General features: G+C 37.9%; 1 protein-coding gene across 5 annotated transcripts in view; it reads left to right on the forward strand.

Moving 5' to 3' along the window:
* FRY (FRY microtubule binding protein) overlaps nucleotides 1–24,309 on the forward strand; it is a 250,230-nt gene that overhangs the window by 177,006 nt on the left and 48,915 nt on the right. For all 5 annotated transcript variants that reach the window (XM_063332373.1, XM_063332364.1, XM_063332338.1 and 2 more), the window contains 12 exons: nucleotides 68–222; nucleotides 2,270–2,369; nucleotides 2,703–2,874; nucleotides 4,651–4,907; nucleotides 6,857–7,003; nucleotides 10,646–10,814; nucleotides 11,553–11,643; nucleotides 13,076–13,158; nucleotides 16,360–16,510; nucleotides 17,175–17,278; nucleotides 21,461–21,646; nucleotides 23,705–23,903. In XM_063332373.1, coding sequence (XP_063188443.1) covers nucleotides 68–222; nucleotides 2,270–2,369; nucleotides 2,703–2,874; nucleotides 4,651–4,907; nucleotides 6,857–7,003; nucleotides 10,646–10,814; nucleotides 11,553–11,643; nucleotides 13,076–13,158; nucleotides 16,360–16,510; nucleotides 17,175–17,278; nucleotides 21,461–21,646; nucleotides 23,705–23,903 — 1,814 coding nt within the window. The remainder of the gene's footprint in view (nucleotides 1–67; nucleotides 223–2,269; nucleotides 2,370–2,702; nucleotides 2,875–4,650; nucleotides 4,908–6,856; nucleotides 7,004–10,645; nucleotides 10,815–11,552; nucleotides 11,644–13,075; nucleotides 13,159–16,359; nucleotides 16,511–17,174; nucleotides 17,279–21,460; nucleotides 21,647–23,704; nucleotides 23,904–24,309) is intronic.

The raw sequence follows: 24,309 nt of genomic DNA on the forward strand, positions 1-24,309 counted from the left end.
AAGAATTGTAGAGAATGAACATATCTGATCTCACCGATCATCTTCTGACATGTATTTATATGCTCAGGTTCATCAGCTTGGCTGTGAAGTTGTAGTCCTGTTGCTAGAACTGAATCCTGATCAAATCAATCTCTTCAACTGGGCTATAGATCGATGTTATACTGGATCGTACCAGCTTGCCTCTGGATGTTTCAAAGCCATTGCAACCGTGTGTGGAAGCAGGTATTTATTAGTCTATTAATCTACACTTTCAAATGTAAAGAAAACTGGTGGTTCAGCTTGTGTTGTAAAGAATTGTTGGTCACACTCTTACGTTATGTCCTCTGAAACAGCTCTTGGGGACTGTATCCCTTTATTTCTGTGATTCTGAAAACAAAGTGGTGTGCTTGCTAAAGGTGCTCTTCCCATATGTATATTTGAAATCTGTGGCGTTTTTGTGCTATTTTCCTCAGGAAGATACAAAATAACCACAACACTTTGAACATAGGTCATAAATCTACTTTCAAAAGATTTGGCATGGTTTTTCATTTACTTTATAAAAGGAAAAATGCTTTAAATGTTACTAGCTTGAAAGTAATTATTTTGTTCTTTTTCTAATGGGCTTTCCTTTGATTTGGTTACCTGTTCCTTTTCTGTAGACGGGTATCATAATTGCTGCTAAGCAAGCACAAGCTACGTGAAGACACAAATAAAAATACTGCTTTTGTATCAGGCCATCATAAAAAATTTTCTCCTTTTTTTGGTATTTTTTCAAGACAAAATTTATAGACACAGTCAATGATAGTCTAAGAAAAAGAAGATCATTTGCATGTGATTAAAATAAATCTGAAAATTTTACTCTTGACAAAAAATAATTTGTCAAGACATCTGATCAATATAGTTCAATAGAGAAATACTTGGGATATAGCAACTCAAAACAAGTCAAGTATTTTAGAATTTATCTGTAAAAATATTTTGTTCTTACAGGAACAACTAGACTGTAGACAGCATTACACTGAGATTTTAAAAATATGAATGGAATTTTGTAGTTGCAAATTCAGTTATTTTAAGGGTTTTTTTGGTTTAATGAACACATAAACATATCAGATTTTCAGCTAGTCTTTTTTCCTCGTATTGTGTTACCCATGCCACTGTGCCCTAAAATTAATCTTTCCCATACCTACAGTAAAAATTGAGAGTGTGATCTGCCTGATTTACTTTGAAGGGAAAGTCCAATTTCTATCAAGTTGGGGATTTTTATTAATATTTGAAAACTGTTAACAGTTTTTCCTCTATTTTCTATCAACATGCATAGAGAGGCCACTGCTTAAACTACTTGTAAGATGAGCAGTAATGAATCTCATTGCTGATGTCTGTCTTTCTGCAAAGAACCTACTTCCCATAACTTCTTTTGCATTATTATTTTTTAAACTTAATGAAGGATAGAGAGACAGACATAGAGGATGGATGGCAGCTAGTATTTGGAATTACCAAGAATGTCCCATGCCACACATGTATTTGCCATATTTTTTAACACTAAAATGTCCGAGTAGGCATTCTGCAGCCATCCAGGAGCACAGTAGCTCACATCTAGCATGAGAAATTGGTGGTTCACAACTGAATCACATGCATTTACAAATCATCACGAGAAAGCAGAAACTTAGTGAAAATCCAAATATTGTGATGTGGGAATTCCTTTTTCTGGCAATATTCTCATTAAGTTAACACTTTAATATGTTTACCCTTACAATTAAAATTGACTTTATAGATAGTGGACTCTCTGAAGCAGTTCTTCATGTTTGCTCTTTGAAAACAATTTTGATAGAACTGTCTAACATCTGGGAATGTTAATGTCAGAGAGAGTGTCTTTTCTCCAAAGGGACTGTTTTAATTGCAGTTTAGCTTAAGAAGTACTTTATCCCTGGAAATTTTTGTGCTACTCGTCTTCTCTCATGAGTGTTGGACTGTTCTATAAACAGTGTATGTTATAAATTAAAATGAATTAACAGTTACAGACACAGGTATTGCATTTCTCACTGTGGGTATCTCAGTGCATTCCTAAGCATTAGTCTAAGGTAATTATAAATAATCCCTTCTTTCTTCCCATTCACCAGATGGCCCTTTGATCAAGTAGCGTGTATTCATAAGAGCTCCCTTTCCCATATTATGGTGGTAGAACAGAGAAAAGAAATATGACATTCTCTCTAGACCATATTACAGAGTTAATCAGAGTGAATATAATCTGCATTCCTCACCAACATTCACAAAAATATGCTGTTTATTCTTCTAGGAACTATCCTTTTGATATAGTGACGCTTTTAAACTTGGTGCTGTTCAAGGCATCTGACACCAACAGAGAGATTTATGAAATTTCCATGCAACTTATGCAGGCATGTATCAGCTACTTTTTTTAAAAAAAATGGAATGCACGTGTCCTCCTATCTTTGGGTTTTTGTGTGAACTTCTTCTAAAGTACTGTTTATTTGCTTTTTAATTTTGTTTTTAAAATAAACAGCTTTGTCTTGGCTGTAAATACTTATGGGAATATTTATATAAAAAATAATGGAAAAATTAGTTATGTATAATAGTAGTAGTATAGAAATAGTAGTATTTCAAATTTGGAGAGTATACTTCGAACTCTGATATGTAAACTTGAAATGCTGCCATTTCCTGAATTAACGAATTTTTATTGTCTCATTACATTATTTTTTTCTCTTTCATAGATCCTTGAATCAAAGCTTTTTGTTTATTCAAAAAAGGTAGCTGAGCAAAGACCAGGCAGTATCTTGTATGGTACACATGGTCCATTGCCACCTCTTTACAGTGTCTCGCTTGCCCTTCTTTCATGTGAACTAGCAAGGATGTATCCTGAACTTACCCTTCCACTTTTTTCAGGTACCTATATTTATTTAACGTATTCTCTACTTTACATTTTTGTAAAAATGGTAGAGCGCTAAGACATTTCCACCTGTGAACAGAAATTCTGTTTATAAATTTAGCTTGACCTGGTTTTATTCTGGTTCAGGTCAAATCAGGTTTAGGAATGCAAAATATATTTCCTGAAGGTACTTACACAAAGTACAGAACAGCTATTTAAAAACATTGGTTGGGGATTCTGTGCCGCTTGTACCATCTTAGGGTAACTTTGAAATTACAAGGGCCCTGGATAAGTTAGGGAGACGTTGTCACACTCTACTATAATGGGTTCTCATGTTAAGAATAGTGATTCTTCTTGTACATACACTTATATAGATGATACTTGTGAGGACAGAATTCTTCATTTTATATAAACGTGACTTTAACTTTGAGAATATTAATTGCATGTGTCCAGTTTTGCCAATGATTCAAGTCACTCTGACTACCTTCTGTTCTGTTCTGTTCTACCTTCTGTTATTTGCCGCATCTGCAAGTCATTAGTATCATTTTAATTTTATCAGAAATACATTTTGTCAGGGTTACTGAGAAAGATGTTAAAGAATCAGACCTGCAGGAGCACCATTCAGAATATGGCCACTCTGAGACCGTTCCTGGGAACAATTACATTTTGAGACCTCTGCATTTTGTAATCCATCTCATGTGTTGCTCTAGTTTTTAAATAACAGAATGCAACGTCTGTAGTCATGGAAATTCTTACTGGCCATTAAAAACCCTTTTTGTTGTTTTTACTCGGTCTGTAGGGCTGAAGGAAGGGTAAAGGAACAAAATATCATCCATTTCTTAGTGCCCCGGGTACCATGAGTTATAAATAACTTGTGTAGGGAAATTCTGATGGCTCATTTATCTTAAAAAAAAAGGCAAATAATGTTCATTATAACTGTTACCATCTATTCATGTTGCTGTAGTGGCTACATTGTCTAAAAGAACACTGATACGTGGTCCAAATCAGAGCCCCTTTCTATACATCTAGAATCATAAGGAGAGAGAACAGTTTAAAAACTGGGCAGGGAGGAAAGAAAGGAAATGTTAACTGTAGTGATTTTACAGAATTCTGGTAAAGAGAGCTAATGTGGTTCACCTTGGCAGGAAGCCTGTCACTTTATTTTTTATCCCAGATTTTCCAATTCCCTTTCCCTTCCAGTGCCAGTTCTTTTTTTATACACTATATAAAGTGCTGTTTACAGCACTCCTGGACTGGCAGCCGACTACAAATTTCATAAGCCTCCCCACAGGAAATAAGACTCCTAATATATGCAAGGTGGTTTTGTAAACTCAGTATAATAAGAGCATTAAGATTTAAAATATAGCTTAGAAACACGGAGACTGATGGGGCACTTCCAATTCTGCAGAACATTTTTGTATGTTTATCGTAATTCTCCAAAAGCTCTTGAAATTCTAGAATAATAGCCAGTAACTGAATTATCCTTTTTCCTCTTTATTGACATCTCTTTCACTTAATACATCATATGGCACAGTAACAATGGGTGACTTTCTGTTTCTAAGCCCAGACTATGTTAGTTATTTTAGACAGAAGACCTGACCAATTGCTTGCTCTTATTGACCATTAAATTAATGTTTCTCTTCGTGAAGCTCAAGTATGTGCTTTTGTATGCTTGTGGTTTGCAAGGTAAAAACCATCAAGGGGTCTTAAACATGTCAGATATCTGACTTAAACTGTGTATTTAAGGTTTTCTTCATGAACTTACTTGTCCTTTTCAACTTACGCTATTTTAGAGGTAAGCCAGCGATTTCCAACAACACATCCAAATGGAAGACAGATCATGCTTACCTATCTGCTACCATGGCTTCATAATATTGAACTTGTAGACAACAGACTGCTCCTCCCTGGTTCAAGCCCTACCACTCCAGAAGATGAACTGAAGGATAAGGATGGGGAAATAGCAGTCACAAGTGGACTTAAAGGCAATGGCTGGGGCTCTCCTGAGGCCACCTCACTGGTTCTTAATAATCTTATGTATATGACAGCCAAGGTAAAGAAGCAAAACAAACAAAAAAACCCTGAATTTCTGAAAAATTCAAACTTATGTTTCTTAAGTAAAAGATATTTAGGTTTCTTCCCTTTGATACCAGAAATTTTGCACTGGATTAGTCTGTACTAATTAGACACAACCTTCTTTTTGAAGAAGTTCCTTCACTTTTAAGGACAATGCTAAAACTGTTCCCTTTCAAAACCCAAACAAAGAAAAGTGTTTTATCCTTAAAAAAAAAAAAAATTAACAGTTAGACCATTAAGGATTAGTTATAGAGGAACTAAATTCAGTTCCCTCCTGTATTACCTCCGGGGTTAATGTCTAAGGCAGCAGATGAAAGTTTATTTGGGGGTGAGAGTGAGCACCTGGAATTTGCCCTACTGAAGCTCTTGTACTTTCTAGGAAACATTCAAATATTCTTTGAGAGAGAGAAAAGGAAAAAATTAGTATAAATTTCTAAGGTGCTAGTTAAAGCATTCTTTTGTAAAAGGGAAGATATTTTACATCTCAGGTCCTGATAAAGCACCAGGGATTCCTTTTTTCCAATTAACTTTTCAATGTAAAATGCCTAAGCAGCTGGTGAAGAAGGTACTGGGAATCCATCTTTTCCTTCTCTTTGCTGAGTTGCAGGCTGCTCTACTAGCGTGCCGTGCCTGCTCTGGCACTGCTTTCCCCAGAGCCAGTACGTATGTCTAAACTGCTGAATACATAAACTCAAGGAAGTAATTCCTGATACCTATGTCACAGGGGACAGAGCAGTTCACATTTCCTGTCCTCTTCAGGGTTAATCCTCTTTAGAGCAGAATGTCTGTATCCGTGCCACATAGCAGTTGATTCTGGATCTTAGCTCATGTTGAGGTCCTATAACTAAAACATTATTTTGAGTGCATTTTGTCATATGAGCATGTCTGAAGTAACGTAGGGGCTGAGAGTCAGCCCACCAGCATGTTTTTTTGATACTTGTTGCGTATCCAGGGCATGATACTGCCTTATGAATTATTTGATGGTACGGAGTCTCTAGGATATTATTAGAGGAATTTTATGAGTTGAAAACAGATGTGGTGCAGTCTCACCTTTACTGCCAACCAGCAGCAGTCCTGGGAGCAAGTTGCTTCCAAAACCACACAAAGTTTTTCTTCTAGAGTGAATAAGTATGCCTTCTTCAAACCATATTGATTGACCTAGCTTTGAGGCTCTGCGTGTGAAAAAGGCACTGGCACCTGGAATTGCCAGCGTAGGTGACAGTAGATGTAGATGCCAGTGACAGTGCAGATGTAGGTAGTATGTATTAAATAGTTTTCAGTAGAATAGCATGACGTGGAGTTTGCCACTCCTCTCCTAGCCGAATGTCAGTCTGTGCAGTGGTTAAAACAGTCTTCTCAAAGTGGGAGCCAAAGATTTTACACAGGAACAGAACAGCTTCAATTCTAGACTCCCTGGATGTGTGCACTAACCATTTAAATAACAAAAGGGAGTCATTCCTGTAACTATGTCTTGCAAAAGAGAACAAAAGCATGCTGGTTTCTGACATGGAAGCAAAGGCTTGTCTAGTGCTTCATTCTGCTAGGATTTACTCAGGAGAGAGGTGCCAAATGGCTCAATTCTATGAAGGCTGAAGCACTTAGGTACAGACATGCAGAAACAGAACTTCATTTGCTTGAACAACTGTAAAGATGAAACCCAATAAACTGCTTGATTTTAGGATCACCCTTTGAATTTACATTCCTGAAAGACTTTTTTTGTGATTTAAGTCCTTCTGTGGGTCTCAGCCTAAATACTTTTAAATTGATTTATGCTCTGAAGTCTGTCAGGTAGCTTTTGAAAGTACTGTTTTGTCCCTGGTTACAGCATTTTACTGTTGGGTTTGCATGAGAAAATGCTCTAAAAGAGCATGCCTTAGTTTGGCGGCCGGCGTATTTCAAGAAATGCATGTCTATGATCCTTTGCAGTATGGAGATGAAATTCCCGGACCAGAGATGGAAAATGTCTGGAATGCTTTGGCCAACAATGAAAAATGGAGTAACAACCTTAGGATAACACTGCAGTTTCTCATTAGTTTGTGTGGTGTTAGCAGTGATACCATCCTTTTACCTTATGTAAGTGTTTGCACTTTATTTTATTTACTACTGGTTGCTCAGGTTTTAATGAAGAAAACAGCTATCACCTGTAGAAAATTAATTTCTGTTTCAAAAATAAGCACCAACATACTCTCTATCACACTGTACAAAATTAAATGGCAAGAATAAATGAGCCAAGAAACTGAAAGTCAAGAAAGGAATTGAGTAATGACAATCTCAGTCTCCACCAGTGGAGCACACCTCATTTCAAGAAAGAGGTGGACTACTTTCAAACAAAAAAGCAACTTTGCATGTCTGTGTAAAAGGCCAGTAACACGGACTGGCTATAAATTACCAGAATGAATGAGAAAACATATTAGAAACATTTTGTCATGTCAGAATTGTACAAAAATATATGGGTTCATATATAGATATAAAATTTTATTTAAAAGACAAAAATGACTGTTCAGAGGTTAAATAACTTGCATGAAAAATTAAGAGAAGTAAAAATACTAATAATTTTTCTCAGTAATCAATTTGTTTACAAAGCTGTTTGTTAGTTAAATTTTGAAAGCTTTAAACAATGGATGTTATATCATGAATGCAACATAACATGCTATGATCTTATTGGTTTGTTTGTTGTAAAAATTTAGGTGTTCCTTCAGAAAAGCATGTAGTTTTAAGAAAGTACTACATTCTATTCTCCTTTAGCAGGCTAAGTCTTTCTGTGGGACATCTCAAGCAACACAAGATAGCTAACCTTTACAAGCTCTTTAACATATCAACTTTTGCCTTTGCCTGGCTCTCATGAATTATGTAACTGTTCCTGCAATGTGCAAGTCAAACTGTGCAGGATATTGTTATTATTCAAGTTTAAAGAAAATCAGGGCTGTCTGAGAAAAGCAAGACAGTCTCATTCCCATGTTCCTTATTGCTCAGTTGCTGGGCGAAACAGAATCTAAATTTAGTAAATTTTCCAGCACAATTACAATATGCTGTTTTATTAGTTAGTCTCTTTCCATTCATTTCCATGAAACAAATTTGAAATTAATATTAATGTGAATGACTTATCTAAAAACCTCACAAACATACTTCATTTGTAGTTGCTGAAATAACACTTTTCCTAAAGTGTTCATGATGACTGCTAAGCATAATAGAACTAAAGAAACGTCGAAGACCATAAAAATTTTCAATATGTTGTTACTGTACCATAGACATCCTGTTGGTTTCCTTTTCTTTGTAGGTTTACTGTTGTGTATTATCAAATCAGTGCATATATATGCCAGGTCAGTGTTGCCTAGCTAATCAAAAAAGGAAAGATTTGAAAGTGGAGTTGCTATAAGAACAAGCTGAAGGTTTATATGAGAAGAAGACAAAGGGATTGGTCCCAAATATCTTGAGGATAATGAAGATCTTTCCATCAATTGTGACCGAAGTTCTCCATTATGTGTTGACCGTGCTTTGAGCAGGAGGTTAGATGAGAGACCTCCCAGGTCCTTTCCAACCTGACTGATCCTACAATCGATAACAGGCTTGGAATCAGACCCAGACAATCTATGACAGACTTGGGATCAGGTGGCCTCCATCAGGAGGAACTACGTTGTCAGAGAACAAGCAGAAATCAATGAGATAAGAGACAAAATGAGGGCTGTTGTATTTCTGACCATTTAAAAAAGGAATAGGGACAGTTTTATTAAAGGAAGGAGTGTGCTGTGCTGAGTATATATCCTCACCCCTAAATCTGTAGCCTGGTTGGAAACGCCTAATAACCCTGTTGCTTCTTGCCTAGGAGCCCCTCACATAACTCACCCACCCCCATGCAGATACTTGCCAACACAGAGTTTTCAACACATCCTTTTTCCAAAACTGTTGCCACCCCACAGCTCTGAGCAGCCTGCCTCAAACCTCCTTACTACCCCATAGCACTTCTCCTTCTTTCTTCATATTCTTTCCAAACCTCCTTGCCGAGAAACTTTGGCTCTGACAGTCCTGTCCTCCTCCAGGACAATAACAGTCCTCTTACTCCACAAAGACAGCAGTCTGTTATGGCATCTCCAGCTTCATCTGCTCAGCATCTTCTGTTTTGCCTGTGGGACTATTCTGCTCTCCCTCCCAGGCTTCCAGTGGCTGTTAACAAGACAATTAGGTCTTCATTGGTGGCAGCAGCTGACAAGGTTCCTATGTTTTCTGCCACTATTGTTAGTCTGTGTTTTATAATGTTGAGTTTAAAGTGTGATTCTCAGATTTTGCAAAATCTGAAAAAGTTTTCAGCTTCTGTAGGAAGCCTGACTGTGCTTATGAGTCACCCCTTAATTGGTAGCTTTGTCTGGAGTAGGAAAACACACCGTGTTTATCACAGGCATCTGCTCAGTGTTTTGATAGTGCCCTGGAGTTTACAGATAAGAAATCATACCTAACTCTGCTTACACAAGACTGCTGATACCACAAACATGTATCTTCCGTTATCATGTAGATAACACACACGGATTAGCAAATAAAGATAATTCGAACTGTTTATCAGCACTGTTCCAGCTCACCTGGGCCCAAAAGACCATGTGGTTGCAAGATTGCCAGTTTACCCGTCTCCTTTTGGAGCCCTCTGTGCCCCAAGGCAGTCACCAGCTGCTTCATGCCTTCAGCCATCTGTTCTGCCTGTGTGGGTCCAAGCCAAAAGTATGCCTCACTTACATTTTTTACATTTTTTTTTCAATCAGCTAAATTCATTGCTTTGTCTCTTATACTTACGTTTCCTTTAAGCATTTTTAACCAGTGTGCCAGTGCAAATTGCTGAGCTATCCTTTTTTTCACATATGTATTGAAAGATTTCTTAGAATATTTACAGTTCAGAAACCTCTTCAGCAAAGATTTAGTGTAAGGAAGATGACCTCTTCAGGGGTGAAAGAAGCTGGAAGTGGCGCTGTGAGCCCAAACAGAAATGAGCCTCAGAAAGGAGGTGCATTTGTATCTGGAAAGTCCCTGTGAAATTTTTAGAAATTTGATCTCACTATCTCAACAGTCCTCATTGCTGTGGTGCATACAATAAGGTTTAAGGTCTTGTTAAAAGTTTTATAGAAATTCCCAGAATTTCTATAAATGATACTCTCAGATTTTTCAAATCAGGATGCATGACGTCTGTGTACATGATTTCTCTGCCTTTCTTCCTTGTGCTATTACTTTGATGACAGATAAAAGTAGTTACTACAGAGCCCGGCTTATTCTTTGTGGCCTCTTTCACATCAACGATATGTGGAAATACAGGCATGAAGCTGTGGGTGGATCTAGCTTTCTAGATGAGGTTTGCTCCATTCAGGAGAATAAGACTCATCTTCAATGGAAATCACATATTCAAACTATAATGCTGATATCCTTAAATGATAGGTACAAAATTAGGTGAGTTTTGTACATGTGTATGTTATATAGTTATATATATAAACAGCTCATTTATAGGTGGTAAGCAAAAGCTTTGGGGTGATTAGATCACAGGTTCACTCTGCTGGGGAAATGACCTTGATATCAAAGTGAGCGGTTTTATTTTTGTATGAACAAGATGGATACAGTTGTATGGTTGTGGTGTCTGTCCAGGAGTAACATTTGCATTCTGGGTCTTTTCAATACTGCAGTGTAACATGTATTGATTTCTTTGGAAATTCAGAGTTTAACAACTGTTATTTTCTTCTCTAGATAAAAAAGGTTGCAATATATCTATGTCGCAACAACACTATTCAGACAATGGAAGAACTTCTTTTTGAGCTGCAGCAAACCGACCCAGTGAACCCAATAGTCCAGCACTGTGATAATCCTCCATTTTACCGTTTTGCTGCCAGTAACAAAGCCTCAGCTGCAGCTTCTGGTATGACCTACATACGCTTTTCAGTTATGCCTTACTGCTCTTTTGAGTCTTCATCTCTTTGAAAAAACAATCTCTTACTTTTGCACCCATTCAGATCTGTGTATATATAAAGTGCAAGTTTCAAGACCTTTTTGCACACCTCAATTACAGTTCTTTTGGATTCTTAATGTCGTATATGCTTTGTAAACAGACGCTTAATTCACTCAGCTATTTTATTAGGATATTACCAATGTTTGCTGCTGTTCAGAACTCATGTGAGGTGGTTCTTCTACCACTAGTTTCTCGGAAAAAGAAGTCATCATCAGTGCTGTGACCACAGCAAGACAGACAAAGGCAGCAGTTTCCTGAAAACTGAGAGCCTCAACTGTGTGGAATTCTGTTTTCAAAGGCCTAATGCTATTTCCAAGCTGTGGTAGTCAAAGATACTTAAGAGACACCAACCCCCAATTTGATTTTGTGAATGTTTTACCAAATTCTTGAAAAACAATAGGTTACGTCACCTGAGAATGAGCTTAGTTCAAGGAGTGGAAGAGCATCATCACGTAAACTTTACACCACTCAGCTATTCAAGCAGGTCCTGGTTTGTACAGGTAGCAGTGTTCATTCATATGCGCTTGTACTTGCAGGATGATCCCTTTGACTGTGGCTGCTAAAAAAATTTAAGCTATGGGCTTTTACTCCTTTGCAGATACTGTCTGCTGCATGTAACGGGTGTTCTTATTGAAATCTCTCATACAGGAACGACCTCTAGCAGTAACACTGTTGTAGCTGGCCAAGATAGTTTTCCTGATGTAGAGGAGAACAGAATCGTGAAAGAGACTGATGAAAGGTTTGTGGTTTGCTGTTTTTTTCTCCAAAACATACGTGTTTTCCTAAGATAAGGGTGACATGTTGGGCAAAGTTCTGCATTGTTTTGTAAGGAACTCTGATGCTCAGACTGATCCTTGGTGGTGTTATCTCAGAAAGGCCATTTTAAAATGAGCATGTGTAAAAATTTATTAAAAAAGCTATTCACATGATTATAGTTCCTGACTGTTGGTTAATAATACATTGCAGAGGAACATCGATTAAACCTACATTGAATGAATTGTGCTAAGTAGATCAGGGTTTGTGGGAATTATTCACAAAGGAGAAAGAAAATCAAGAACGTGTACCAAATAGTAACTACTAAAATCTTTATGAAAAATCAGGTTTGATCACAACTTTTGATTTCATGGACAGTTAGTAAAATTTAGTATGCAGATTTGCATCCATGATTGCAAGGACACCTCCTTTGTCTGGATAAAATGTCTTACAGAGGAAACCTATATATTTTGCTTAGAAATCGTATATTCAATTTAATCTTTTGCTACTTATGGAACATACTGACAAATGATGAATGAATAAATGCAAAGCTTAAAGGGCCACCAGATCCTCAAGCACAGACAGATATATATTTCTTCTCTCATTGAAACCCTCTTATTTTTGTAAGGGAACTTAGAATGAATTCTAATGTCATTGATTAGTAAGTGTATTAGTATTACGTTAGTCTGTTGTTCCTGATAGTCACTAGTATCACTTAAGTAGTTTAACCCACCTTCCCTAGGTTCAGGGCTTAGAGGTACAGAGACAGTTACGTGAGCAAACTTTGCAGAAATTGTTGATGCTGACAACACAAGGAGGTGGAGGAAGCAAAGGAGATCAGCAGTAAAAGTTAGCTTATCGTGGATCTGTGGCAGATTTGAGGACAGCTCTGTTCTGGCTTTCATATCCCTTAACTCCTCTGCTAGATCCGCTCTGGCAGTTGCTGCATTTTCCTATTGAAGGGTGATCTGATGCAGCTTTTGCTGTTGATACATGAGCGGGCTTGACTTTGGACTATTCAGTCAGTTACTGCTTTAGCAGGTTGCCAGAATTTTACCCATGAACATGGGCTGTGACAAAATACTGGCTGTGACAAAATACTATCTGTGAACAGTTTATATCTCAGTTCAGCCTTAGCACAGTTTCTTGCTTCTAGAAAATCACACATTTGCAGTATGAGAATTTTCCCTCTGCTAAATTTTAAAAGCTTGTGACACAGGAGCACACTGTTAGAACTTCTCAGAAACAGGCTGCAAAAATCTTCTTTTGTGGAAAGAAACATCATTATGTTCACATTGCTGTCTACTGCCGAATAAAAGTGCATGCTTAAGGAAATGCCTTTTTTGTAGAGTAAGCATATAGTCCAGATGTTTAATGTCAGTCTGTGTTTTTAATGAAGATTTTTCTTGTATTTGAAGGTTCGGTAATGTAATCAGAGCACATACCCGACTAGAATCAAGGTACAGCAATAGCTCCGGAGGATCTTATGATGATGACAAAAGTAAGTTCTATTCTTCAATATGATGAAATTTCTAATATTTTTGTGGGAGAGGAAAACAGTCTTATGACTAGCAGAGGCTCTTCATTTAAATTCTGTATAAACAGTAATGTAGCATCACCATACCATGAGTGTCCTTATTTTACCTTCATACCTCATTTAATTCATTTCCTTTGTTTAACCTATGCTCAGTCAAACCTAATTAAAGGCCAGAGAAATTCACGGAAGGCAGCAGCAGAGAATCCTCCAGACAGTAACACCTTGAACCTCTCATACATGGCAAGGCAAAAGACTTCCAAGACCATTACAGCGAGTACTTTGAATTGTGCCCTTCACCAGTATTTCCCTCCAAATCAAGCGCTGTTATACAAGCATGAAGAAGAAATTCAGGAGTTTCCAAAAATGAGGTCTTATCTCCTCTTTAGATTTTCTCTGCTGTCTGCAACCAGTTTCTGGCTGCACTGTGCAAACCTGCGTTAGAGGGGAGAGACAGGGCTCCTGAGCACACTTGTTGTTCTTTATGTGTTTGTGTTAAATGGACACTTGATGCTCAGCAGAGGTTCCAATGAAAACCAAGGTATTCCTGTCAACTGTTGAATGGCAGTGTAAATTTTAGGAGTTGGATGGTTTGACTTCATTTCTGGAGTGAATTGTAAGGAAGCCAATCTACGGATTTCGGTTAGGCCCTAACTGAATGTAAAAAAGGCAAGACCTTTTTATTGACTTTCATCTCTGGCTTAATAAAGCCAGGTCAAATAATATAGACACAATAGTGTCTTGTCTTGGTGCTACAGACACCATTTTTGGGACAGTAATACTCATTTGCAAAACATGGAAAATTGTTGAATACCAATACGATAGGATAATTTAATGTATATCAACAACTATTTTTCATAACTATGAAGCACAATATTTAAAAATATTTATGAATACACATATTTACAAATATTTACAAATACACATGCATACAAGTATTTACAAAATATTTTGTATGTACATACTACAGTATTTAAAAACACAAAAAATGTGCAACATATTGAATTCAGTGGGGTTTGGTACACTTGTCTTGTTTTTCTTATGGCTTTCTAGTGCTGCAGCTACTAAAAATTCTTCAGCAGATGTTAATTGGAGCACCAGCAGTAATTTGTTCTGCATGAACAATCTTTCAAAACAGAACAATGTTTATTTTATCAGAACATTCTTCACAAGTAGCTGGTTTTGACAGGAGCTTAGAGTAATAAAAGGTTAAAAAACACTGAAATTTTCTTTGCTCTTTTGGAATGTCTCCTCAAGCCAGTGCCCAAGTGTTTTTTCCTGCTTGTACCTGCAAGCCTTGTAGTACTGTGAATGTTTATGCAAGGTTTGCTTCTCACAGGATTTCCTTCCACAAATATACAAATACCTAGATGTAAAATAAAATACATTTTACTTAGCTACTGACATTTATATAGAGCTCTGAAAAGAAAGAGTAATTCTTACACCATTTCTCATTCTACAAGATAAATAATGCAACCTCCATTAAGCAAGTGCAACTTATTCCCTCTGGCAGGCAGCCCAGGCTGCAAACCAGTTGGTGGTATGGCTTCTCTCTTCTCTCCAGTCTACTTGAGCATACGTGTGTTGCTGAGGATGTAAATAGGAAACACAACTGTGCAGCACAGAAGCTCTTTTGTTCAGGCAAAGATTGTATGTTGAGGTGCAAAGTGCTTCTTTTTTTTCTCAGTCTGCACATAAACCTCTGAAAACATGAGTGAGGAGCTAGGTCTTAGTTTGGACTTCATGAAGCAGTTTTATGTGAAACACTTAAATTGGTAGTAATAATCAGGGATTGTCCAGTGCTTTTTATATGAAAAGCATCTGGCAAACATTACCTGGTTAATGCTTAGAAGGTGAATATGTGAAAATTCTTTACTTTGCTATATTATTAGGTTGGTTTGTTCTTCTTTACCTGTAACTAATAAATCATCCTCCAGAGGATGAGAGAAATAAGTAGACGTCTAAATGATAAAAGATCTAAAATGTTCCTTGGAAGACTAACACTGAAGAATGGGAATGGTAAAGTTGGCATTTTAGTAATAATTGGAAGAGCAGCTACTGCATTGAGGGCCTCCTTTCAGGAGGACCTGGAAACCTGAAGACTTTTTGTCAAAACCAAGAAGTAATGTGCATTAGAAAACGCTAGCTCTGATACTTTTGTAGGCATCAAAACAGTTTTTTTTCCCATGGCAAAGCTGGCAAGCATCAGACACATGCTGTTAAAAAAAGGAAAGTGCTGAGAGTGCTGAGAGTTTCAAACCTACTTAAAAGTGTAACAAAAAAAAAAAAAAAAGAACAGGGCAAAAAATAATGCTCTTATTAAAAATTCACAAAGGGAAACATTTGGATATATGTCAAGAGCAGACCAGGCAAGGATACTTCCCATGGCAGCGTACTGCAGACTGCCAGACCTGAGAAATAAAAACTGACTAATGGGAAAACTGAGAAGAATGAGAGGGAACAAAATGCAGGAGAGATAAACAAAGCTGTGCTGCTGAGAGAAGACAGAAAGTGGCGCAAATAACTTACTTGACCCACATCATTGCAGATGAACAAGTGGAAGAAAAAACCCTGTTGCTTATTAACATACAGCAGCTGTCACACTGAAGCAAAGTTAAATGCATCTTTGAGAAATCCAAGAGATAATTCATCCCTGTTGAAGGAAAATTACCCTGAAGATGTTTTTTGTATCCCTTATGCCTCTTTCCTAATTCAGGACATTTAACTTCTGCCTTTGTAGCATCACTCAGCAGGGCACTGGTGAGGAGTTGCCAGAATGTGTCACTGGTACGCGGCTCCTTGCAGCAGATGGCTTCCGAAAGCAGCTTCGTTGGCTGAACTTTTGTCGCGTTTTTTGAGAGAAATTCTGTTGCTTGGTGCTTTGTGATCTGGATCCAAAGCTACTAAGTGACAGCAGGGATTCAGCCGCAGCGCCTACCATTCAGTGCTGTCTGCCTGGAACCTGTTTAATTTCCAGCAGCGTGAAAGAGGGATTAAAAATGCATCACTTGTTATTGAACACAGGAATTTGCAAACCTCATGTCATCTTATCACATTATTCCAAACAGCTGAGCTGATAAGTTAGCATAAACTCTATTTTATTATTTCCCCCAAATGGATAACCAGACTTGGGTTTTATGCACTGTGTTTTAATGCTTTTCCATGTAGATGATCCTGTTTCTCCATATACAAGCTGGTTATTGAATATTGTTGAAACCAAACAACCGCATCCCCTGCCCATGCCTTACAATGGAGGATGTTGGGCACCACTTGTGGACTACCTCCCAGAAACCATCACACCCCGGGGACCCCTTCATAGGTGAGCAGTTTCTCATTCTGACATTTCAAACAGTGAGACACTTCCTCTCACTGGTTGACCAACACCAATCCAACTGTCCCACCACTCAGAACAAAATGCAGGAGAGATTAACAAAGCTGTGCTGCTGAGAGAAGACAGAAAGTGGTGCAAATAACTTACTTGACCCACATCATTGCAGATGAACAAGTGGAAAATCATACCTTCAATTTCTGCTGATTTCCAGTGCTAAAATCAACATGCAATGAAGGCTTGAGATTCTACCAGATTGCTACCGGAAAGCCTATTTACAGTGTAGGACATCACTTTCTGATAAGAATGAGACTGAAGAAACAACCAAAAAAGAAAAGGAAAATTTCTCTTTCCCAAGCCTCTTTGGCTGTTAGTCATAGCGCTTTTCCCCGTTGATCTTTTATTCTAAGTAGGCTATGCACATTCTGAAATTCCACTTTTACATAATTTGTATTGACAGAAATAGCGATCTTTTCACTAATGGGTACTTACCTGCTTAATACTGTAACTAAGGTGCTTCAGCATTAATCATATTCAGAAGAAATGCTACAAATCTGAAAATGTAGAGATTGTTTATTTCTTCAGAAATAGCCATCATGTTACTCTTTTCCTGTTTCCAAGAGGTTTCAAAATGATATTGTGATTTAATTTCCAGGTGCAATATTGCTGTCATCTTCATGACTGAGATGGTAGTGGATCACAGCGTGAGAGAAGATTGGGCTCTTCACCTCCCTTTATTGCTACATGCTCTCTTTTTAGGTAAGACCAACAGAAAAAGAAATAAAGTATAAAGGTACTGCTGTCCTTGTAGTTTAGTTGTGATGAAACTGTAGAGTTATGTTTCTTATATGTTTTTAATTTTGATTTCCTAAAAAAAAAAGGCAAAAAACAAAACTGGAGCAATTACAGTCTGTGAATTAGTCTCAAAACTTTGAAACTTTTGAATATTTTGGCAAATTTCACCCAAATTTGAGAGGTGGGTAGAAATTTGAAGATGACTGACTTCCTAACATATCTCTAAAAAACCCATAGGCCCGTGCTGCAAGAAAGGCAGGCAAAACTCTGCCTTTGTACAGTCTGATTTGTGATGGGCAGCTAGGCACTCAGCACATGCCTTAGGCCTGGACTACACACACCAGTGCTGTCTCTTTCTTGTGCAAAAATATGTAAGAGAGCCGAGATTACTGTACTACAGAGGTAGTGAAGGTAGGACACAGGCCACGGGAAAGCAGTCTTCATTAATTTCACTGCTAATAGAATGCTTTATCATCAGTGTCTTCCCTTAATATACCTGAGCAGAGAGGTGCTGCTTTTTCCCCACTGCTGTGTCAGTTTTTTACTGTAACACAGGTCAACTGGAGAGTGATACCTTCTTTACCCTGCCACTTAACATTATGAAAAGCGAGTGGCCTAATTTTTTAGCACACAAGAGTATTTAGCATTATAAGGCTATTCCCTAACTTTCATGGTTGATAAATGCTAGTTTTCACAAATAAACACAGAGACACTTGTGAAATAAATTTATTATAACTGGAGATCGCAGTCCATTTCTCATTCAGTTGCCATAGTTACCACTAAGTCTGTTCACTGGCAATCTGGGAAGAGTCTGTTGTTCAGCGCGCAAAAAAGATTAATTTGGGATGTTACAGCACGGTGGTAGAATATATGTGATACACTTTGGTATATAGTTGAAGCAGGTACCTTGTTCTTCTTTTCTGCTATTCTGTTACCAATTGTTCTGTTTGAAATTTTTTGGAAATAATTTTTTTTGGAAAATGCACGCTCATCAAATACGCAGTTTTTGTGTATTAGTACATTGATTTCAGCAACATTCTAATGAAACACAAGAATAATAGCCAGGACCATGTTGGATGGGGCTTCCAGGGTCAGTTTTAATGCATTTCACTTATATATATTCTTCACTTAAAAGTTGAATCTATTCTATGGCTGTCCATAATGTTTTTTTACTTCTTTTTTTATATTGCTGTGAACTTTCTAAGTGTAAGAGGGAGCTGAAAGAAAACTGGATAAGTGTATGAATCAAATCAATAGCCATCAACTGATCAAACAACATCTTTAGTACGATTTGCAACAAGTGTGAGAAAACTGGTGCTTACAGTTAGAAATTCTCAGAAGAATAAATGAACACCTTAACACAGGAGCAGTATGCAGGAGCATGGCCACTTCAGTTTAAGACAGCTTTAGAGAGCCATCAGGGAGCCATGCAGATAAACAGTTGCAGAAACAGAGTTATGATATTAGTAATCCATTATAAAATTATCTTTACTGATTTGTTCATGCAATAATGTTTCAACATTACATTATTTCATAAGAAATAGAGATAAATTTATTAGTACCATTTGAGACAGTCCCTTGGCTAAGAACTCTCAATTCTCAAATGTGAAATTAAAGCTAAATGTAACAGGTAACTAAATGTAACTGTTTAGTGGTGACTAAAATGAGATCACAGCCTCCCGGCTTCAAGTTCAGTTTCTCTAGAGTTGTTATACCTCCTGTGGAAGATTTTTCAATATTTTGTAGTAAAGCTGTGTTGTGATGGTGTAAAGAAGTTACGCTACACGTGTTAGCTGAAGGTATGAGTGTCACTGAAAATGAAATAGAATCATAGAATCATAGAATAGTTTGGGTTGGAAAGGACCTTTCAAGGTTGTCTAGTCCGACCTCCCCTGCAATGAGCAGGGACATCTTTCACTAGATCAGGTTGCTCACAGCCCTGTCCAACCTGACCTTGAATGTGTCCAGGGATGGGGCATCTCCCACCTCTCTGGGCAACCTGTGACAGTGTTTCACCACCCTCATTGTAAAAAAATTCTTCTTTATATTTAGTCTAAATCTACCTTCTTTTAGTTTAAAACCATTACCCCTTGTCCTGTTGCAACAGGCCCTGCTAAAATTTATCCCCGTCTTTCCTGTAGGCCCCCTTTAAGTACTGAAAGGCCGCAATAAGGTCTTCCTGGAGTCTTCTCTTCTCCAGGCTGAACAACCCCAGCTCTCTCAGCCTGTTCTCATAGGAGAGGTACGCGATCCCTCTAACCATTTTTGTGACCCTCCTCTGGACTCGATCCAACAGCTCCATGTCTTTCCTGTGCTGAGGACTCCAGAGCTGGACACAGTATTCCAGGTGGGGTCTCACCAGAGCAGAGTAGAGGGGCAGAATCACCTCCCCTGACCTACTGGCCACGCTCCTTTTAATGCCGCCCAGGATACAGTTGGCCTTCTGGGTTGTGAGCACACATTGTCAGCTCATGTCCCACTTTTCATTTACCAGTACCCCAAAGTCCTTCTCAGCCCTTCATCCCCCAGCCTGTATTGATACCAGGAGTTTCCCTGACCCAGGTGCAGGACCCTGCACTTGGCCTGCTGGAATATTTCTGTCCTGTTGGAATGCGAGCAAGCAAATGCATCTGACTGAAAAAGAAACTGGAAACTAGTATGGTGGGTAGCTGGAGAGCCTGTATCCTTCCATTTATTGGAAGGAGTGAGAAAATACTAAAATGAAAGAGTTTTGCAATATGTGTGTTTATTAGGCTATTGGAGGGTTTGTAGTACCGATAGTGAAGTAGAGAGGCAGACTCCTGGTGTGAACCTGTCTGTCTCAGTAGTGCATGAAAATAACTGCTGTTTAAAACCCCTTTTGCTACCAGCGTGAAATGATTTGAGCAGCTAGGCTCCCTTCCCGCAGAAACGTGTCCACATCACAGAAGTTTAACCTCTTGGGAACTCTTCCAAGTTAAAGAAGGGCCCAGCACTAGACAAGCACAAAGACTGAACTGTCCTTCTCACTTCATAGTTAATGTATCTATGTCAATACTTTCATACAGCCCTAGGGTTTAACAGGATTTCAGTCACAAGTGCTGCCAATATAGAATTTACTTTTAAACTAAAAGAACTTTTTATGTCCTTTCCAGTGTATGTTAGAAAAGGGTAGAATGGGTGCATTACCTCCTGGCAGGTGGAAAGAAATGGAGAAAGTAGAATAGGAGCAGAAACCTGAAGAAGCTGAAAAAGAGGTGGGCAGGTTGGATGTGGCTCTTTCGGAAGAGGCTATGGGCAGATGAGTAAGACCAAGAATCGCAGGACTTCCAAAGACTTGCCCGTAGGAGACAAATACGTTGCTCAGACTGTGGCAGTATGAGCAGCTTAATTTTTGCAGGCCAGACGAGAACCAGTGTGACTGGAGTATATTAGAAAACACCTGACTTGAAAGACCTGTTGGCTGCTGCCACTTAAGAGTAAAGACAGAGCTACTTTTTAAAGAGGAATATATCCTGAGAAGAGAGGAGTTGAAGAAGAAAACAATTGAATTTTTCAGAAAGTATTTGTAAATATCCTAGAAGATACTGAAAGAGAATTGAAAAGAGATTGTACCACAGAGTGCAGTTAATTTTACAAACATCTATTTCCTTTATATTTGTAATTTGTGATTTTTGCAGGTTGTGTTAAAATCTTACAAACGGTAGTAATGCTAACCAGATCAGAGTCTTTCAGTGCTAGCCCTTAGCTAGTGCAACGTAATTACAACCACCACCAAGAATTTCTCGTCTTTATAGAGGTTTTCCAGCCCTGTCAAATTAACACTGCAGTGAGACAGAATGCATAAAGTTGTGTTGCCACACAGTACATTGGAGGTACCTCCTATATGGGACCTCAGTCTGGAAACTAAATATACACATACATCAACCACATTGTTTTGTACCTCCTATATGGGACCTCAGCCTGGAAACTAAATATACGCATACATCAGCCTAAGCCATTCTATGATTTGAAGTAACTGTAACTAGTAACTGTGTCCGGAAATACTGCATCTTTTGTTTGTTTGCACTGTTGCCATGAACTGCCTTGGAATTTTTGCTATTTCTGGAATGTGAACTTGTTTATTATTACTTCATATTCAGTGATTGCTGTAACCTTTTCTTTTAGGTCTTGACCATTACCGCCCTGAGGTCTTTGAACACAGCAAAAAGTTACTGCTTCACCTTTTGATTGCATTATCTTGCAATAGCAACTATCAAGCCATTGCATCAGTGCTTCTGCAGACCAGAGAGATGAATGAGACCAAGACACTGACAGTACAACCAGCATACTTACCTGAATATCTTTATACAGGTAATAAAGCAAAAGAAGAAAAAAACATTGCATTGTACTGTGAGGTTTTTGAAAGTGGGATGTCAGGGTTACTTTCCTAAAATATAACAGTTTTGATAAATTAAAATGGTAAAGTGGCAAGTATGAACAGTTCCCATTAATATTAATTCCATGTGAACTACCCTAGAGATGCACCCAAATTATTATTAGATAACTTTCCATGATATTGAGAAAGCTATCTGATGTAACACAAAATATATAATGTAGTATTTTAAACATTAATATGACTAATAACTTCCTAACTTCCCTCTCAGGGAGCTAGGACTGCTTTAAATGAGGGCAATTACTTCTCAACCTTCAAAAGAAATGAATAAATAATTCCAACACAGGAAGAGCAGCAAGAATATGCAGCTCAGATTTTCCATTATTAAGTTAAATTTCACATGATATACATCCTCCTTTATATTGCAGATACACTTCATTTCTGCCCTGGAATCTGCTTCTGCATTAGGAGGCTTACTTCAGACCTCTGCTGAAATGGGTGTTCTGCTAACTTTTGGCAATTTACCTGTTTTTAAGGGGTTGGTTGGGAACAGTTTGTAGACAGCACATAGGTAGATTTCCTATTTTCATGTAATACTAAAAGCAAGCATACTGTTGAGATTTGAAGGAATCCCAGTGTAGAGTTGTGGAGGTAGGATTAGTTGTCTAGGAGAGGGTGAGGAACTTCACTGTATACAGTGAGAAATGAAAAGGTGAGATAATCAAATGAGAGGCATTTCTGTGGTTCCTTAGGAATATAACCAAAAATAATAAACAGTTTGGCTTTATAAAGAATATTACTTGATCAATGATTATTATTTTTTATGAGATACAAAAAAATATTTTAAAGTAATGAGAAGAAGGGATTTGTATTTCAGATCAATGAATTAATTTGGCCTTTTTAGATTTCGTTCTGAATAAAGTCTGTACAAGAATTACCTCACACATGAATTTCCCATATTGAGCTGTGTAGAACTCTTTGCCAGTGCATATACATGAATTATTAAATACAGAATGAAATTGTTACATTAAAATTATATTACAGCTTTTCTGCCAAAATGAAAAACTTTTCATTCCTGTCTCAAAAAATCATAATTGGTACCCTGTGTCTGGGCCTCTTAAGTCCAGGAAGTTATCAAAACTTTGTATTTGAATTCTTTTTTTATCAGCTAATATAAAGAGTGAGAGTGTGGGTGAGTAGCTATAGCAAAGAATCCTAATGGAAAATACTTCAGCTCAGGTTCGTTCCACATAATGTCAAGCAGCTAAATTAAGAGCATCCTGACCTGAAATGGATTTTGTCAGTGGAGAGGCCCCTCCTGCTCCAAGTCTTCTTGCAAGGGCAGTTTTTCTGTTGTAGATACAGCCTCAGATGACTAGCAGTCTAACCTAAAGAAAACTTAGTCTAGTTTGTAATTCCAGCTCTGAAGTTGTGTGGCAAGCTTTTGATCTAGCAAAACTCTTACTCGGATGTTTAACTTTAATGCTGAAAATATTTAGTATGAGTAGCACAGTGTTTACAGTTACTAAAGGTGTTGAACAGAAGCCTTTAACATTTGTGTCTCAGTTTCCATTACAATTGTAAAATTAGGACAACATCATTGTCCTCAAAATTTCACCCTGCAGAGCTTTTTTCCCTCATCAGACTAGTCTAGAGCTGAACATTGCGTGCACTTAGCCAACTTCAAAATTCACTTTACAGAAAGACATAGTTCTGATTGTAAAATGCCATAAAACATTCATTTTTCAAGTACTGTAGCCCTCGTGCAGTAAAAAACACCTTGACTTTGGTATTTTTCATTTAATATTGGATTCTGCATGTTTAGAAACGGAGTTTCTATGGGTTTTGATTTAGAAACAGACCATTTTCACACCCGTCGGAGTTTGAGGGTTGTTGTGTTCTGCAGGTTTTCCCCCTGTTTCCCAGTAGAAGGCTTCTGACGCTGACTCTGAAAAGAGCTGCTTAGCAGATGCTTTCGTCTGCAACGCTGGCCCAACAGTGCATTCCATCTTTATCTCCTCCCTTTCGGCTGGCAGGTGGCTTTGACTTTCTGCGGGAATACCAGTCGTCTCCAGTGCCAGACTCCGGCTTGAGCTCCAGCTCCACCTCCTCCAGTATCAGTCTGGGAGGTAGCAGTGGAAACCTCCCACAGATTACACAAGAGGTTGAGGACATGGACACTGCTGCTGAAACAGATGAGAAAGCAAACAAATTAATTGAGTTTCTGACAACCAGGTAATGGAGATAGGCAGAGGATACGTTTGTACTTGAAACACATACTTTCATGTCTTCTCTACAATTACCTGTAACAACTTAAAAGACTCAAAGGAAAATGATCAAGCTTTTATAGTAATTACAGACTCCCATTCCTCTTTTATTGATACTTACAGAAGTAGGTAGGTACTTAAAAGCACTACAGTGTCAAGAACAACAGAAAAAAGTCTTGTCCGACAGGAATAAAATGTTTAATGGACTGATAGTATTATGTTCAACAATGAACTAATGGTAGAAGACGTTTTTATTTTTGTAATATTAGATAGGAAGTGTACAGGGCACAGTGAAAGGCCGCAGTGAAACTGATATTAACTACCAACTACAGCCAGCAGATGCTAGGTGCAATGTTGAATTAAAAAGCAGGGAA

The sequence above is a fragment of the Chroicocephalus ridibundus genome, chromosome 1 (genome assembly GCF_963924245.1).
Source record: "Chroicocephalus ridibundus chromosome 1, bChrRid1.1, whole genome shotgun sequence".
Lineage (NCBI taxonomy): Eukaryota > Metazoa > Chordata > Aves > Charadriiformes > Laridae > Chroicocephalus > Chroicocephalus ridibundus.